The following is a 17,527-nucleotide window of genomic DNA, read 5'->3' as shown; positions in this document are numbered from 1 at the left end:
GGTTACCTGATCTACGCTGCCCAAAGGAAGAACAAGACAAGGTACTCAGGGCTGCAAGACACCAGGGCTGGATGGAGGCCCGAGGCCGGATGGGGAGGGAGGCTGATGGAGCACAGGTCCCCAGGGTCCTCTTCTGGAGCTCCCTGTCACCCTTCCATACCACAGGACTGACAAACAGGTGAGGAAGAGAACCTGGGCCTCCTGCTGATCCAACGCCAGGCATTGTAGCCCCTGGTCTGACCTCAGAGGCAGGGTATAAACGGCTCTAGCTCCCAAAACCAGGTGCAGGAAGAAGGCCACTGCTCCACCTCCTTTCCAAGCACAATTCGGGTCTCCAGATCCCTGGGGACCTCAGAGGGCCTGGAAAACGAAAAGAGCCATCTTGCAAGGGGCAGTAACAAGAGCGGTTGTCCTCTTCCCACATCTGCTCAGAAGGGGACAGAGCCATGCAGACACCAGACTCAGGGTGCAAATCATTCCTCCATAGCTGTAATGTATCACAGTACAGTTCCCGAAGCATCCATTCTGACCAGAGCAAGGCTAAAGGGGCGGGGGACTGGGGGCGGGAGGCAGGGGCGGAGGCAGTGATGGTGATGGTGGTGGTGGTGTGTGTGTGTGTGTGTTCTGTGCTTGATCAGGAAGGGAGCTTCCTTCTCCCATGTTACTCTGTGCACCCCAAAGTCCCCCTTCCTTTAGAAAAAGTGGCCATGGGATAAGGAAGGGGGGAAATCAAGATGACTGGCGGGGGGAGGGAAATGGGGAACATGACATGAGAAAGGGTATCAATGTATGTGAATTAATGCACCTTCTATCTGGTGAATATAATGTAACCCTTCTATTAATTACAATAAAAAAATATGGAAAAAGGTAAAGAAAAAGTGGCCATGTATAACAGGGAAGGGTAGTTAAAGAAAGGGAAGGGACATGTGCCAAAGGCCTTTCCCTGTCTGAGGTGATATTCCTGTCCTCTGAGTCAAGCCGCACATGTGTCTGGACATCTCTAGGTGAGGCCCAGGGAGTCCCCAACAACTGTAATGAGCAGGAAACAAACTGAAGCTTTATGTGTTTAAGATACCCTGACCCAGTGCCCACAGCCTTGTCCTCAGCCCCTATAGGAAGAAAGCATGGCAGGGCTCCAGCACGCAGTCATCCCAGGTGCCCTCATGCAGACTGGGTGAAGGACAACCTGAATGATGCTTTAGCTGGGTCCTGTGAATTAACAAGTTCCCCAGCTTTGTGTCTGTGCCCTTTGATCTTAGCTCAATCACCTGGGGCTTGGGGAAAGAGGGGATTCAGTGGTAACATCCTGTGAGGAGGGTGAATTCCGTGTCTTCACATCATCACAGGCCAGGCAGCTTAGTCCTGGTACCATGCCAGTGGTAAAGCCAACTCCTCCAAGAACAAAGATGGAGCTAGTAGTGGTCAAGCCATACCTGTGAGATGGGGCTGTTTTAGTCCTGCATATCTTTCTCACCCCAATTCTCCTTATTCAACCTGCAGCCAGTGTCTGTATCTAGAATGGCTGACGAGGTACTGAAGTCGTCTTCCCATGGCTGCCATATAACAAACTCGTTTCTCTGCCTTTCTCCATGTCTCTTCATTTGGCATCTGGGGGTGAAAGGAACAGGACATGCTCCCAGCCCCTCACGTGGGTCTCAGCAATAAGTAGACAGATAGAAGTTCTCTTGGGGAGTTTAGCTCTGCCAGTGTTTCCTGGCCCTGTAAATAGCACATTACCTTGCCAAAGGCCAGTCACTGATGAACTTGCCAGCTCGGGCGGCTCCTCCCACAAAGGGACCACTGAGGCTGCGTGGCTTAAGCCCATGCCAGGTTGTCTGGCACTGCACCAAGGAGTGTGGGCAACTTATAGGATTAGGGAAAGCTTTGTGATAGAGAAATGCCTTTGCTGCCTCTAAGGGACATCAAGCCACTAAAATCTCTTCATAACTGTAATACTTTATGCAATGGCCAGTGCTATAGTTTAGATTCAGAATGTTCCTTAAAGGTCTGTGCGTTCAAGACCTGGTCCCAGTGTGGTGGAACGGGGAGTGAAGGAACCATTAGAAGGTAGAGGTTTGTAGAAGGTAGAGGAAGGAAGTGACACTGAGGAGTCCCAGAGAGGTCTAAGGAGATGAGGGCTGAATCCAAATGAAATGCAGTTTTTGTATGTCCAGTGCCCAGCATGGTGGGGTAGGTGGTTAGGAAAGGTGTACAGCACAGGACAAAACAGAACATCTCAGATCCTAGTGGAAGACACGAATGCTGGAGATTAAGAAAGGAACATAAGGGGCTGGGAGTTTAGCCTAGTGGTAAAGTGCTTGCCTAACATGCACGAAGACTCGGGTTCGAGTCCTTGGTTTCACATATGTAGAAAATGCCAGAAATGGTGCTGTAGCTCAAGGATTAGAGCTCTAGCCTTGAGAAAGTCCAAGGACAGTGCCCAGGCCCTGAGTTCAAGTCCCAGGACTGGCAAAAAAAAAAAAAAAAAGGAATACAAGTATCACTCATTCCTATGGAACTTAAATGTGATCCTCAAGAATCTCAAATGTCCACAACACCTCAAAACTTCATGGTAGCATAAAGAAAAGAGGACTAAGGATTCTCTTTCCAAGCTGAGCACAGATGGCTTACACCTGCAATCTAGCTATTCGGCAGGCTGACATCTGAGGACTGTGGTTCGAAATCAGCCTAGGCAGACTGTTTAAGACTTTTATCTCCAAGTAACCAGCAAAAAGCCAAAAATGGACGTAAGGTTCAAATGACAGAGTACCAGCCTTCAGTGCAAAAGCTAAATAAACAAGAGCACAAGACCCTGAGTTCAGGCTCTGGTATCAGTGTGAACGAACACACACACACACACACACACACACACACACACACACACACACACACACACACACACACACACACACACACACACCCTTAAGGAAAGGATACACTGTCCTTTGGCAGGCCATGGTCACAGGTGGGCAGAAAACATAGGCTTTGCCCTCTTTGTGTCAGCATATCATCTGAATTTTTCCAGCTCATCAGAGACACAAACAACCTCAGACTGGGACCAGCGCTCCTCCATCCTTGACTTATGGTCCCAAGAGGCAGCTGGCAGTGTTTCCCAGAAGTGTTGAGGCAAGTCCTTCACCCTATGTTTTCATGTGGCTGAACCACATGTTGCACTTGGTATCTGAACAGAATAATATGACCACTGGCGGTGGGGGGGGGTGTGTGTGTGTGAATTGTTGATGTAGCTTTAAGCCACATTTCTCCAAATCTCACCATTACTTCCTGACATGCAGCACTGACTGGAAAGCTAAGGCTGCACTGTGAATGGCAATAAAGCCCTCTCTCTAAAGTCCTCTCACCTGCAGCATCGTTATGGCATGTCCTGTAAACTCACTCCCGCATCCAACATGAGGATGCCACCTCCCCGTCCACCAGCCACAGAGAAGTTAAGGCATGAGGGACCATTAAACCCAGTGTTCCTAAATGAAGTTACCCTTCTGGGGTCAGAGATCTGGAGACTGCTGTGTGAGATGAGCCATCATCCTCTTCTAAGCCCCTGAGAGAATGCTGGCACAGAAAGAGAAGCAGAAGGCCAGGGCCAAGAGAAACAGAGGGAGCTCAAGTCAACACCTGAGGTTTGGCTTTACCCTGTCCAACCCACCAGGGGCCATGGCAGTCACATCTGGAGAATGTGAACTCCCCCACCCTCTGGGTTGTGGTGACAGGATGAACGGTTACTATTTTCAGACTGGAAAACTGTCTTGTTGTAGTGGTGGGGGAAGCATTGCCTGATTCATCCCACGCTGAGACTGGCCAGAGCTCTCAATGGGCAGAGAAGTCTGAGTGTCACATGCACGGCCACGATGAAGCTTGGCGGCCAGGAGCCCAGCTGAGCCAGGAGATGGCAAGGAGGGAGCTGCCTGGAGAAGAGCAGCCCCTGGGCCGGGGGAAGGAGACCCCTTGAGCAAGGCCTTGGGCCGCCATCGGTGGGAAGTGTGGTTCACCTGCCAGCATGCTCCAGCTACAACACAGCAGCCTCTCCAAGTGCTGTAGGAACTCCACAAGTTCCCTGGAAGCCGGGGAACTAAACAAATGAGATGAGGCGCAAAGGTTTATTTAAGGCAAGTGCGCTCAGCACACTCAATCACAGCCAGCACCCGCGGCACACCAAGAAGAAACTCATGTCTTCCTCACATCATAACGTCCTAGTGCCTGGGCCAGGGCCTCGACCCACGCTCTCTTTAGACCTGATCTACTGTGCTTACCACACTCTTGTGTAACTCTGAGAAATTGGAGACAAAACGTTTCCTAAAATTTTGATGAGGGTAAAGACTAATTAGGTAAAAAAAAAGACTTAGAAAATGACGGTCACCGGCTCTTCTGGTCTGTATTTATAGTCAAGAGCCACAAGGAGCAGGTCAGGAGCAGCGGCATGCACTCGCGGTCCTGGCTGGTCCAGAGTGGAGTCAAGTATTAGAGGGATTATATCTTGGGCACAAGGAAGGAAGGGAGGGAGGGAGGGAGGGGAGGGAGGGAGGGAGGGAAGGAGGGGAAGGAAGGGAAGGAGGGAGGGAAGGAGCACACACATAAGAACTGGTCAGTTGTAGGGCCTCAGCTGAAGCAGGAGTGCACAGTGATTCACTGTGTGGGACGGGCACTGTGAAGAAAGTCACATGATGTACTTGTTTTTGATGACTGCAAGATACTAACAAATCAGCATATTTCCAAGGAAGTGCTTCAAGATTGATTTTTCTTGCATTATTTCAACACCTGCCCTGTAAGGCCAGATTTGTCATGTGAAATAGCATACCTATCCTGGGAGCATAGTTTCTTTTGCATAGGTTCAGCTGGGCTCCTGGATAAACTGGTGGGGGGGGGGGGGGCTGGGACTGAGAGAATGAGCAGAGCTCTCCGAGGAGGATGAAAAGCTTCTGGGGACTCACTTTCTAAGCAATTCCCTCCCATCCCGTCCCACAGCCAAGCAAGGGCGCCAGCATATCCTAAATCAAACCAAACAGAAAATGCCAGCTCAGCATCTGAGACTCGGAGGAAAAGGGGCATTGAGACTATTTCCACCACCAGAGGTCTCACCGTTTTAAATTTTAGAGTGAAAAGTTTTCTAGTTTGTTACCATCTAGTATTTTTGTAGATGTATGCCAGTACTGGGGCTTGAACTCAAGGCCTGAGCACTATCCTTTTAGATTTTTCACTCAAGGCTGGTTGCTCTACCATTTGAGCCACAGATTCACTTCTAGCTCTTTGTAGTTAGAGTTAAGAATCTCACGGATTTTCTGCTCCAGGTGGCTCCAAATCTTGATCCTCAGATCTTAGCCTCCCGAGTAACAATGATTCCAGTTGTGAGCCACTAGCTGCTGGCTATTATATAATACATATTAAAAAGCTTATACTGGCAGAAAAACATATGAGAAAATGTTCATCATCTATGGTCATAAAGGAAATGCAAATAAAAACAACCCTAAGATACCACCTTACCCCAACAAGAATGGCCAAGATTTTGAACTCAGACAATGACAGTTGCTGGCGGGGTTGTGGAGAAAAAGGAACCCTACTACACTGCTGGTGGGAATGTAGACTAGTTCAGCCACTCTGGAAAGCAGTGTGGAGGTTCCTTAAAGAACTGAAAATAGACCTTCCCTATGATCCCGCCATACCACTTCTGGGCATCTATCCTGAACAGCATGACCCAGGATATTATAAGGACACCTGCTCAGCTATGTTCATCTCTGCACTATTCACAATAGCCAGGCGATGGAAACAATCCAGATGCCCTAATACAGATGAATGGATACAGAAAATGTGGTATATATACACAATGGAATTCTACATAGCCAACAGACAAGATAAAATAATGGCATTCACAGGGAAGTGGATGAATCTAGAGCGAATCATGTTGAGTGAGACAAGTCAAGACCTAAGAACAAAAGGCGCATGGTATCCTTAATATGCGACTATTAAATCCAAAGAGTACAAGAGCGAGGACTCAATAACTGCATACCCAAAGCTATGGACATGGTAATGGAAATACAAACATAACTATATAGACATAAAAACCTATGACTCTATAGACATAATGTTTTATTTCATAAATTAATATGTTTCTATGACATACAAACCCTTAGCCTAATTTTGACTAAGTTCTAAATACTAAGTCCCAGTGATTGTAATTAGAGATTCCCTCCTTGAACATTTGTTTGTTAAACTTGTCATTTAAAATATGATGTAAACATAAGCCATATAATGAATGATTGTTGTTCTTAAAGTACTATGTTATCTCTCATCACTTTTGCTGTCCCTTAGTTATCTCATATTGTTACACTATCTCACTTTGTTACCTGATATATCAGATATATTTGTATTTGGTTATTTGAAATTGGATAGGGAAAAGGGGAAAACAAGATGAGGGGTGGGGGTGGGGGGAGGGAAATGGGGGCCAAGACATGTGAAAGGATATCAATGTATGGGAATTAATGCACCAGCTATCTGGCAAATATCATGTAACCCTTCTATTAATTACAATAAAAATATATGAAAAAAATAATCTAAAGCCAAAAGAAAAAAAAGCTTATACTGAGTAGATGTTTACTTTGACATTCTCATGGTCTTCCTAGGATTTTCCTTTGCTTTTAAACTTCATCCAGAATCAGGCCTGGAGTTCAAAGGCACTCAACTCATTTAGAATCCTCAGTACAAGATCTTTTATTTGCGTACTTCCCTTCCCAAATAGAGAAAAGACGCTGGTGAGGTATCCTTGACCATTTCCTTTTCAGAATCACTGGTGAACTGTAGTGTTAGAAGGTTCATGAAACAGGACCCAGGCAGTCAGAAAACTCCATTTCCTAGAGTTCAGAGCATGGAGTCACATGGGTATTTAAAATGTTGTCATTTAAGGTCTCAAGAGTCTAGGAGTGAAAGCAGCAGCTTAAGGGGATTCTTACTCCCATTCCTCAACCCCAGGGCGATTTGGAGATGTGGGAAATCCCAGGGGGGACAAACACTGAGAAATCAACTCAGGCTTGCCAGCCCCGCATTCAGTGCAACACTTGACAGATGAGGAATGTTCAATGAGTTCTTGCTGAGCGAGGCGGTCAGAGTAACCCATCTAAAACAAAACGACCCTGGGTGAGGATGCTTGTGACGTGCCTGTAGCTACATCGCCCAAGATCTGGCTTCTCTAAGCACAAGCTGCAAGAGGCTGGCTGCGTCCAAGGCTGTGCAGCCCGGGAGGCTGGTTCAGCTGACTAAGGATGGACTGTCTCATTGAATGGTCAAGCCCCATATTCTGGCACCTTTTTGCCTTGCAAGTGAACTGAGCCCTGGGTACAAACAGGGGGAATGCCTTTGAGAATTTTCTAAGAGCAACATGTGTTAATATCATGGACGTTTCTGCAGGGTGGAGACGCCAGGACCGCACACAGGGAGTGAAGCATTGTGCAAGCATTACATGCTGTCCTAGAGGGCCAGAGGGGCCAGAGCCAGGTTGCAATTCCAGTGCTTCTCCCTCCCATTACCCATGAATGTCACCACCAAGAGGCTCTTACAGAGCTCCTGTGCAGGAGACGAATAGACACACTTCTGCGGGTTAACAGCACGGCTCCTGGCCATGTTGCCTGTGTTAACATTGCGATCCCAGGGAACGAACACACACTGTTCCCAACCACCTAGGTAAATGGTGGCTGCAGAAGTGTCTTTGCCATTACAGGCGTCTCATACCTACTAATCACACTTGAACTGAAAAATTCTGTAGCAGATTCTAATCTCAGAGGCACCTCACTCTGAGGGGTCCAGAACCGATCACGAGTAGAGCCCAGCGCCGAGCCCCTAGCCGGACGGCTCCCTGAAGCTGGCAGGATGGACGTGGGGGTGGCACACAGTGAAGTAAATCCCAACACACGAGTGATGTGGCTGGCCTACATCATCTTGGTAGGACTGCTGCACATGGTTCTACTCAGGATCCCTTTCTTCAGCATTCCTGTTGTCTGGACCCCGACCAATGTCATTCATACCTGGGCAAGGTATGTCTTCCTACATACAGTGAAAGGGACACCCTTTGAAGCCCCTGACTAAAGAAACACACACACCGGAACAGATGGACTACGGGCTCCAGTTTACTTCTTCTTGCAAGTTCCTCAGCATCTCTCCTATTGTTCTCTGCCGACTGGCCAGCTTTTACAGCAAGTATGATGCTGCTCATTTCCTCATCGCTCAGTGTGCTGCTGCCTAAGTTACCACAACTCCATGGGGTTCGTCTCTGTGGCATCAACAAATACTGGCACAGAACAAAGACGAACATTTTTTCCCCTTTCTCCATTTTGAGAACTATAGAACCTTTCCCAAACTCCCAGAAAACAACAAAATTAGACAGCGATACCCCTGTTAAAGACAAGATGGTTTGAGTCAGGAAAGGCAGATGAGATTAAGGCCAAATTACCTTGTGTAACAGGAAACCATCGATGTTTGGGCAGCTTGTGTGGAGATTACATTTTTTTCCTTATCCCTACCAACTTCTAGTTCTGTTTTGCTGTGTGTTTTCTTCATAATAAAAATAATATTTTGTCGGCTGCAACTTGGTAAGCAAGAATAAGGTGATGTCATGATGCTGGGAAGGAAATATGGAATGCTGATTTACTTACAAAACTTTAAATCATTCATTATCCCTTCTCCTTTGATATAGCTAACTTAGAGAAAAGATTCTCAACTAAGAGGCTCCAACTATGTGGGCAAAGGAGAAAGGGAAGATATAGGTTGCCAGTTATTTTTTTATAGATATGTACATATAAATAGATATGTACAGGGCCGGGAGTTTGGCCTAGTGGTAGAGTGCTTGCCTAGCATTCACGAAGACCTGGGTTCGATTCCTCAGTACCACATACCTAGCAAAATGCCAGAAGTGGTGCTGTGGCTCAAGTGGTAGAGCCCTAGCCTTGAGAAAATGCAGGGACAGTGCTCAGGCCTTGAGCCCAAGCCCAGGACTGACAAATAAATAAATAAATAAATAAATAAATAAATAAATAAATAAATAGATAGATACATAGATACATAGATACATAGATACATAGATACATAGATACATACATATAACTATGAACAAACTTAAAAAAATACAAACCCTTGGGTCACATTGGGGCTTCTGCAAAGTCCCTTTATCCTTCTCCCTCACATAAGGGTAAAAATTGTTAATTTTGGCCAACCTTGCAGCAACAAGCCAGAAGTTGGGTAACCTGCCCACAAGGTGAAAAGTCAGAGGAAAAATTCTCATTTCCACTCTTTGAACTCTATGCCTCTTCACAATTAGGGATACCTATTTTCTCATTTTCTTTTTGAATATATCAGAGTAAAAGAGGAGGGTCCCCCTAAAATAAGATACACTCAGTTTAAAAAGGGGATGTCATTTGCCCTAAAAGCAAGTAAGACAATGGTTGACTGACCTGGGGAAATAGCCAGTTCTCATACCTTAAAGGGATATACTGCCTAGCCTAGGTATAGAACCTAGGTTCTCCCCTATTTCTTTGGTATTGTCAAAAGACAAGATTTGGTTCCTGGGTGTTAGGGAGGAGGAAAAGTGGTTCGGGGGCTTTCTACAAGTACTGAGTGAACAATTAAAGCTTAAAATTTTCCCTTTTTGAAATAGTTAAAAATAAAACAAATCAAACCTCAAAACCGATTCATGACTGTCATAGATTTCCCTAATGTGTGCATCATTACAATTTATTTAATACCAAATGGAGGAAATTGTTAATCAGGCTCCTAACATCTGCCCGACGGCTTCCTTTGTGTGAAGCACAGTCTTTTCTCTAACATAGATATAATCCTTATATTTGCCAATAATATCTGGTAACTATTAACAAACTGAACAGAAATGAATATATGTGCAAAAGGCTTGATTTTTCAAGGGACTGCTACCTAAAGCACAGTGGTGTCACTCTCTCAGGGAATCCTTTCTGGAAAGCAAGCCCCACCTCCCCTTGTTTCATTCAGAAGGTGCATTTGGAAACCTTTGTCATGGAAATTTAATATGCAAGGCAGGGTGCCTGTGGCTCAAAACTGCAATCCTAGCAACTCAGAAGGCTGATGTCTGAGCACCGGGGCTGGAAAGCCAGTCTAGACAAGAAAGTCTGTGATATTCTCTATCTCTAATTTACCATAAGAAAGCCAGAAGTGGAGCTGTGGCTCAAGTGGTAGAGCACTAGCCTTGAGCACAAAAGATCAAAGCCAGTGCCCAGATCTTGAGATCCAGCCCTGGTACTGGCACATACATGCTCATATACACACAAAAGATGGACTGTGCTAAGTATAATACAAAGACAAAACTGAGCAGGGATCCAGAGTTCCACGAACGGTCACCAGAGTACTGATTTTGAAGATGAGAAAGAAGTCAGTGGGGAGTGATGGCATAAGTGACCTCCTCACCCATGCTGACGCATGCCCCATGTTACAGGCAGCAGGTGCCACAGGAGGGCCTTACACTGGCACAACGGTTTCCAATGTGCTTTGCACAGCTAACCAAAGGAAGAGAACTGCTGCAGAAGCCATGAGACCTCTCAGGGTGTCTTTCCACAAGACTCCATGAGGGTCAACACTAACAGCACACACTACTGGTGATGAATCACTGGTAGGTGAGCTGAGACTGAACCCTCTTTCTGGTTGAGCTCTGGGTAGGGTAGAGGTAAGAAGTACAGATGGAGGGCTGGGAAATGTGGCTTAGTGGTAGAGTGCTTGCCTGGTGTGCATGAAGCTCTGGCTTTGACTCCTCAGTAGCACATCAACAGGAAAAGCCAGAAGTGGCACTGTGGCTCAAGTGGTAGAGTGCTAGCTTTGAGCAAAAGAAGCTTATGGACAGTGCCCAGGTCCTGAGTTCGAACCATAGGACTAGCAAAATTAAAAACAAACAAACCATGAGACTCTTATCTCCAATTAACTACTCAAAAACTGAGCACTGAGGCTTAAAGTGGTAGAGCACTAGCCTAGAGCAAAAAGAAGCTTAGGGACAGCACCCTGGGTTCAAGCCCTACAACTGACCAAAAAAAAAAAAGTGCAGATGGAGGAAAGTGCTGGCAAAGCCTTCTCCTGAGGGCATGCTGAGTTCCACATGCCAACTGTCTACTGAACTGGCCTAACCCTTTCTTTGCTCTTAGGGCTTCATGCTGAACATCTTACCCGCTAGCCTTCTTCATCTGCTCTCCTACTTTTAGCCTCCATCCTATACAATTTTACCACCTACAACTTGATGAGAATTTCCACTCCTGCCCCTTTGCATATGGCTCCCCTCACTGTCTTACCTCTCCTTTCTTACTTTTTTTTTTGCCAGTCCTGGGCTTGAGCTCAGGGCCTGAGCACTGTCCTTGGACTTTCTCAAGGCTAGAGCTCTACCACTTGAGCCTCAGCACCATTTCTGGCTTTTTTCTATGTATGTGGTACCGAGGAATTGAACCTGGGTCTTCATGCATGGTAGGTAAGCACTTTAACCACTAGGCCAAACTCCCGGCCCCTTACCTCTCCTGTCTTTCTTGGTAGAAAGCTGTCTGCCCTTCAAGGCTCTTCTTGGAAACACTACTTAATCTTCATGAATTGAGAAATACATTTCAACACATGTGGATAATGATGCTATGTTATTTTATGTGGGGAGAGCTAAGAAACCCAGAATTGGGCCTTGATCTTAGGAGTACTTTATCTTATTGTTTTCGTTGACAGTGGGGTTTGAACTTGGGTCTTATGCTTGCTAGGCTGGTGCTCTAATTAATGTTCAGCCCTTTTTTGAGATAGGGTTTGGCTTCCTGCAGGTACATGCCTGGACCACAATCCCTTCTCTCTCCCCACCCCCTTCCTGCTATAGCTGGGATGACCGTGTGACAGCATGGAGTTTCCTGGACTTTTCTGGCTAGGCTGGGCTGACCTGGAACAGTGAGCCTCTTGAGCGTAGCCAGGATATCAGACATGTCCCCCACCAGCACTATGGATTGAGAAGGAGCTCTTACAAAGTATTCTCTCTAGTCTGTTCTCCAATTGTGATCCCCTGGATCACACATTATGATCCTAAGAATGCATGAGCCACTGGTCCCTAGCCTACCTGCAGAACTCTATCCTCATGGACCCAGGACCTCTTCTTGGTTGACGGTGTGAGCCTACCAGCAAAAGGAGCACAAGGGTCACACCTCACTTTTCCATGTTTTGAAGAGAACCTCACTTAGATGATGTACTAAGGTGGGTCTCCCAGATATGAGTAAAAGAGCTCTGCTCAAAATTCCATATCCTGTTTATCTAAATTGTCTCCTTCTATGAAACCTACAAGTCACTTGGAAATTACTCAATGTACTTCAGAGCACTCGTGTTACGCTCGGAGCCGGATCCTAACTTGTATCACAGCAGAGTGACCTGGATCCCAGGAGATGCATGGTGTGGGCACAGAAACCAACCAAGAACAGCAAAGAGTAAGCAAGAGTCTTCTAGTATATTAAAAAACACCTGAAGAGACCATGACCTATTCCTCCATAGCTGGCAGAATTCTGAAGAGTCAACACTTCACAAACACCCAAAAGAACAGAGGCCCCCAAACTGGTGAAGCTCCCCTTGCACATCCAACAAGAGTTGATGGACAGAACCATTCTCTACGTTTCTAGAAATCAGTGGGAGAGTGAGTGCCCGGCGTGCACCGGCATTCCTAGGACAGTATGTCACAAAAGTAACGAGAGCTGTTCAATTGCTTCCAGACCTGAGTCTGATTCGCTGCACTGCTCATTTTCATGATGGAAAACCTGTTCTAAACCTGTGGCCTCCTGTCTCTCAGCAGGGGGCAAGGGCTCCAAGCTTCTCCTAGAGGGCACAACAGACAGGAAGGCGCTTCTCTAGGTGTCTCCTCGCCCTGACTCTGCCTCAGGGGCTACTTCATGTGCACCTCATGGCTCCCACTGGGAAGACAGGCCACAACCACGAGTCCCCTCTACCACAGTCTGCAGAGGGAATAAGGGAGAGGCGCCACGGGAGAACTCTGAGCTTGGCAGCCTGGGAGCCTGAGTCAGCAAATGTGGGAGTAGAGGGTGGTTAGGAAATAGCTTCTCTACCACGAAAACCCCAAATGGAAGAGCAAGTCAAGTGCTCCAAATCAGGGCACAGAGACCGGGAGAGGAGAGCAGCTAACCACGAATACTTAGGAACTGGAGGAACTCCTCGTCACCCATTCAACAGCCACCACTAGAAGGAGCCAGAGGTTTAAGAGGCCAACAACCTTAAAGACTGAAGGAATATGTGTGTCATCAAATCCCGTCTGGAGTGAGGCTTAGTTTTAAGTCCTTCTTCAATGAACACACACAACGATGACCTCATCCAAAAACCTTTCTTTTTTTTCTTCCCCGGAAGACTTGGCTAGCTGTATATTTCCACTACATGCATCATTTAAAGTAAGGGGTTGGAAGACTAATGCTGAAGGTACAATCAATGAAAGCAAAGTAAAAATGTTCCAGCCAATGCGTTCAACTTCAAGGGCCCCTCTGGATATAGTATTATGGGACAGAGGGGAAGCAAATAGAAAATTCAATGCAGACACACATGCTAACTTAGGGAAAAGTTTCAAAGGAGAGATAGAAACCATATAAAATATGAGTCATGGGGCCGGGAGTTTGGCCTAGTGGTTAAAGTGCTTGCCTAGCATGCATGAAGACCCGGGTTCGATTCCTCGGTACCACATACATAGAAAAAAGCCAGAAGTGGTGCTGAGGATCAAGTGGTAGAGCTCTAGCCTTGAGAAAATTCAAGGACAGGGCTCAGGCCCTGAGCTCAAGCCCAGGACTGGCAAAAAAAAAAAAAAAATGAGTCATAAGATTATGGCTGATTTTAAATCTTTCTATTTTTCAGAACTTTCTAGATTTGTGTGTAACTTTCTAGTTCACTAGAAAAGGTCTTTCCCTGGATCAAGCACACAGTTTGGGGGTGGGAGATGCATGTGAAGCAGTGAGGGAGAAAAGGGCCCCATGACTGCTTTTCCAGATGGTCCCCATCAATCCCGCTCACCCAGGGGAAAGACGGGAAAGACGGCAGCACACTCAGACCACACCACACATCCGTCAGCAGCGCTGTGCTCCACAGCTCTTCTCCCATGAACGAGGATAGCTTTTCCAGTGGGTACGAAAGGACAGCGACATTCTGTCTCAGCAATCCCAGGAAAGTGAGGGAACTGAAGCAATTACTTACCTAGAAGCCTCCAGTAACTCAGCCCCATGACCCACGTTTTCCTGACACTTCATAGATTGTACAGGCAAAGAGAAAAGAGAGAGCAAGCACCCAAGGACTTTTGGATACAAAATTTGGCAGAATGCTGAAACAATAAGCTTAACTTGAACTGTGGGTTCTGGTGGTTGAATCAGAAAGGGTGTATACCCTCAGAATAATCCTATTTCCACACTGACAAGTATTCCCTTTGAAGGCCATTCCCATTTCTCCCAATCACCCTGCAACTACCAGGTTCTGTGAGCTGCTTAGACCTCCTGGTCTTCACAAGATGATGCAGGTAGTTTGGGATCATTTTTAGATATGGGAAATGTACACTCCCAAGAAAGACAACCCAAGTCTCAGGCTGATAAATTGTGGGGATGGAATTTGCACAGGCGAATCTACAGCCAGGCAACACGAACTGAACAGTCTTCTGGGGAAAAATATTTCTAGGGGATATTTCTGGCTGTCCTGAAGGGAAAGGGGCATAGCTGTGGGATGTTTGCTAATAGCTCTTTAAAAGCCAAGATGGCTGGGCTCCAGCGGCTCAGGGCTGCAATCCTAGCCACGAAGAAAGCAAAGATTTTTGAAATTATGCTTCAAGGCCAGAATGGACAGAAAAGCCTTCTTGAGACACCCTCTGAATGACAAGCTGGTTGTGGTGGTGGGCACCTGATACCCTAGTTACCAAAAGCTTAACATGGGTGGGTTGTGCCCCGGCATATGTCCAGGCAGGGAGCAAGACCCTATCTCAAGCATAACAAGCACATACACAGAAAAATAAAGGCCGGCCTAGGTGCATGAGCTAGTGACAGTGTGCCCACCTAGCATGCGGGAAGAAGCCCTGGGTTCGATATCCCGGAACCACATACACAGAAAAAGCCTGAAGTAGTGCTGTGGCTCAAGTGGCAGAGTGCTAGCCTCGAGCAAAAAGTGTCCAGGGACAGTGCCCAGGCCCTGAGTTCAAACCCCAGGACTGGCAAAAAAAAAAAAAAAGCCTGAGGCTCAGTGGTAAGAGCATCTGACCAGCAAACACAAGGAGCAGAGTTCAAAATAAAAAGGGAAGGAAAAGTACTAGTTGGTTTTGTGGTACATGCCCAATTCTAGCACTTGTGAGGCTGAGGCGGGAAGACAGTGGGTTGGAGGCCAGCTGTGCTACACAACATCCAGGGCCCAGTGGCTCATACCCATAACCCTAGCTCTTCAGGAGGCTCTGAGCTGAGAGTCAAAGACTCTAATCTCCAATTAACCACCAAAAAGCCAGAAGTGAAGCTGTAGCTCAAGTGGCAGAGTGTTAACTTTGAGCTTAGAACAGTGCTCAGGCCTAAGTCCTGGATTCAAGCTCTTGAAGCAACACACACACACACACCACACACACACACACACACACACACACACACACACACACACACACACACACACACACACACACACGGAAAAGAAAAAGAAAAAAAGAACTGCTAAAAGAGCATTAGCTGGGGGGGAGGGAGGGAAATGGGTACCAAGACATGTGAAAGGGTATCAATGTATGTGAATTAATGCACCTTCTATCTGGTGAATATCATGTAACCCTTTTACTAATTACAATTAAAAAAAGTCTTTATGGAAATCTAAAAAAAAAAAAAAAGAGCATTAGCTGGGGGTCGGGATCGATTCCTCAGTACCACATACATAGAAAAAAGCTGGAAGTGGTGCTGAGGCTCAAGTGGTAGAGCTCTAGCCTTGAGAAAGCCCAAGGACAGTGCTCAGGCCCTGAGCTCAAGCCCAGGACTGGCCAAAAAAAACAAACAAAAAAGAGCATTAGCTAGATTTACAGGGTTCATACTGTGGTTACCAAGGGAACTGCCAACTCCACCCACAATGCTTTGGTTCCTTAGGCAAAGCCTACAGAATTATAGGCTAAGGATGGTACCACGCACATACCAGCACTGCAGCTTGGGGGTGAGGAGTGGGGGGGTGCGTGGCCCTGACTCATACAGGACGAGCCTCCAGAGAGTCCTCTTGTGCCAGGCACTTCCCTCTGTCCCTTATTTCTCACATCACCTCTACTCCCAAGTTCCCACAGCAGAAGTGGTATTAGAGAGTGAGGCCCAGCCTGCCCATTCCAGAGCCCATGCTGACAACCCATCCAGTTACAGTCAAGTTAGCATTGCTCTGATGCGGGAGTGGCGGTGTTGTGACAGCACTGCTCATTTTCTACCTGCCTTGGTCCGTGGCACTCCCACCTCTCCCAGCGCCATGGTTAGTTCTGAACACACTCTAATGGTAGTTTCATTATACCCATGGGTGTAACTGGAACTTGCCTCATGCCAAGTCTACTCCAGACGACCTTCCCTGCTCACCCACCCGGTGCAGTCCTAGCCCCGTGTCTTCCATGGAAGGAATACTCCTCTCAACCTGGCTCTCTGTTGTGTGCACCCCTAGCTTTAGTTCTGTGTTGTCCAGGCAGGTCTTCTGGGAACTCTGGGAGTCCTGCCCTGTACAGCCATGCCCTCTGCATTAGCATCCACACAAGTGCCCTCCCTGGAGCTGCTGTGCCGGCTCATCTGGTGTCTCCTTCATGACCCCTCCCATGCCTATCCTAAGGAAAGGCAGGCTCTGGGAGGAGATGGGACCAACCCCTTGGCCTGGGTCTGGCTCAGAGCAAACGTGCTGGCTGGGGCGCCTACCTGAGCAGAGGACGCCCTTGTTTCTGGCGCAGGAGAAGCTGTCACACTCGCAGAAGGGCCCGTAGATCCTTCCGAACTCGCTCTCGAAGCAGGAGCACTGGTTGCAGCTGCATTCCCCGCGCCCGCTACACAGCGGCTTGCCCTCGGCCTCCCGGCACAGGTTCTGGTACCCGCTCTGGTTCTCTCCTTCCTGGCACTCACATCTGGTGCCCAGGTAGCTGGGGTTGCACTCACACAGGCCGCAGACGTAAGTGCCGTTCCCGCTGCACCTGGCGCTGTCAGGCTCCAGCCCTGCACTGCAGCCGCATGAGCAGTTATAGGTGACCCCCACCTGCAGGCTGTCTCGGAACCCCACAGGCCGCAGGGTGAACTTGTGCTCTGTGTGTCTGCTAGGGCAGCTCCGGGCCTCCACTGACACGTCAAAGGAAGCCTGAACAGAAGGAAAGAGAGAGGGGCCATCACAGAAATGCCGACCTGGACCTTTGAGACCACCCACGAGCTCCTCCTGGGCACCCGACCCCTTCGCTATACAGAAAGAACCCTGGCATGGCACAGGAGGAACAGAGCATATTCACACACAAACGCTAGACAGGCATTGCTCCTTGTCTTTTTTTGTGTGTGTGTGGTGACACTAGGAT

General features: G+C 47.4%; 1 protein-coding gene and 1 pseudogene across 1 annotated transcript in view; one reads left to right on the top strand and one right to left on the bottom strand.

Annotated features, from left to right (window-relative positions):
* Itgb5 (integrin subunit beta 5) overlaps window positions 1–17,527 on the bottom strand; it is a 109,098-nt gene that overhangs the window by 17,606 nt on the left and 73,965 nt on the right. Inside the window, exon 10 of the mRNA XM_090344962.1 lies at window positions 16,890–17,319. Within this exon, the coding sequence (XP_090201088.1) occupies window positions 16,890–17,319 (430 nt within the window). The remainder of the gene's footprint in view (window positions 1–16,889; window positions 17,320–17,527) is intronic.
* LOC150069223 (ORM1-like protein 2 pseudogene) lies at window positions 7,870–8,414 on the top strand (annotated as a pseudogene).

Source organism: Megascapheus bottae, chromosome 1 (assembly GCF_031878675.1).
Source record: "Megascapheus bottae isolate mThoBot1 chromosome 1, mThoBot2.hap1, whole genome shotgun sequence".
NCBI lineage: Eukaryota > Metazoa > Chordata > Mammalia > Rodentia > Geomyidae > Megascapheus > Megascapheus bottae.
The sequence above is the reverse complement of the archived record's forward strand: the minus strand, read 5'-3'. Positions and strand labels throughout refer to the sequence as shown.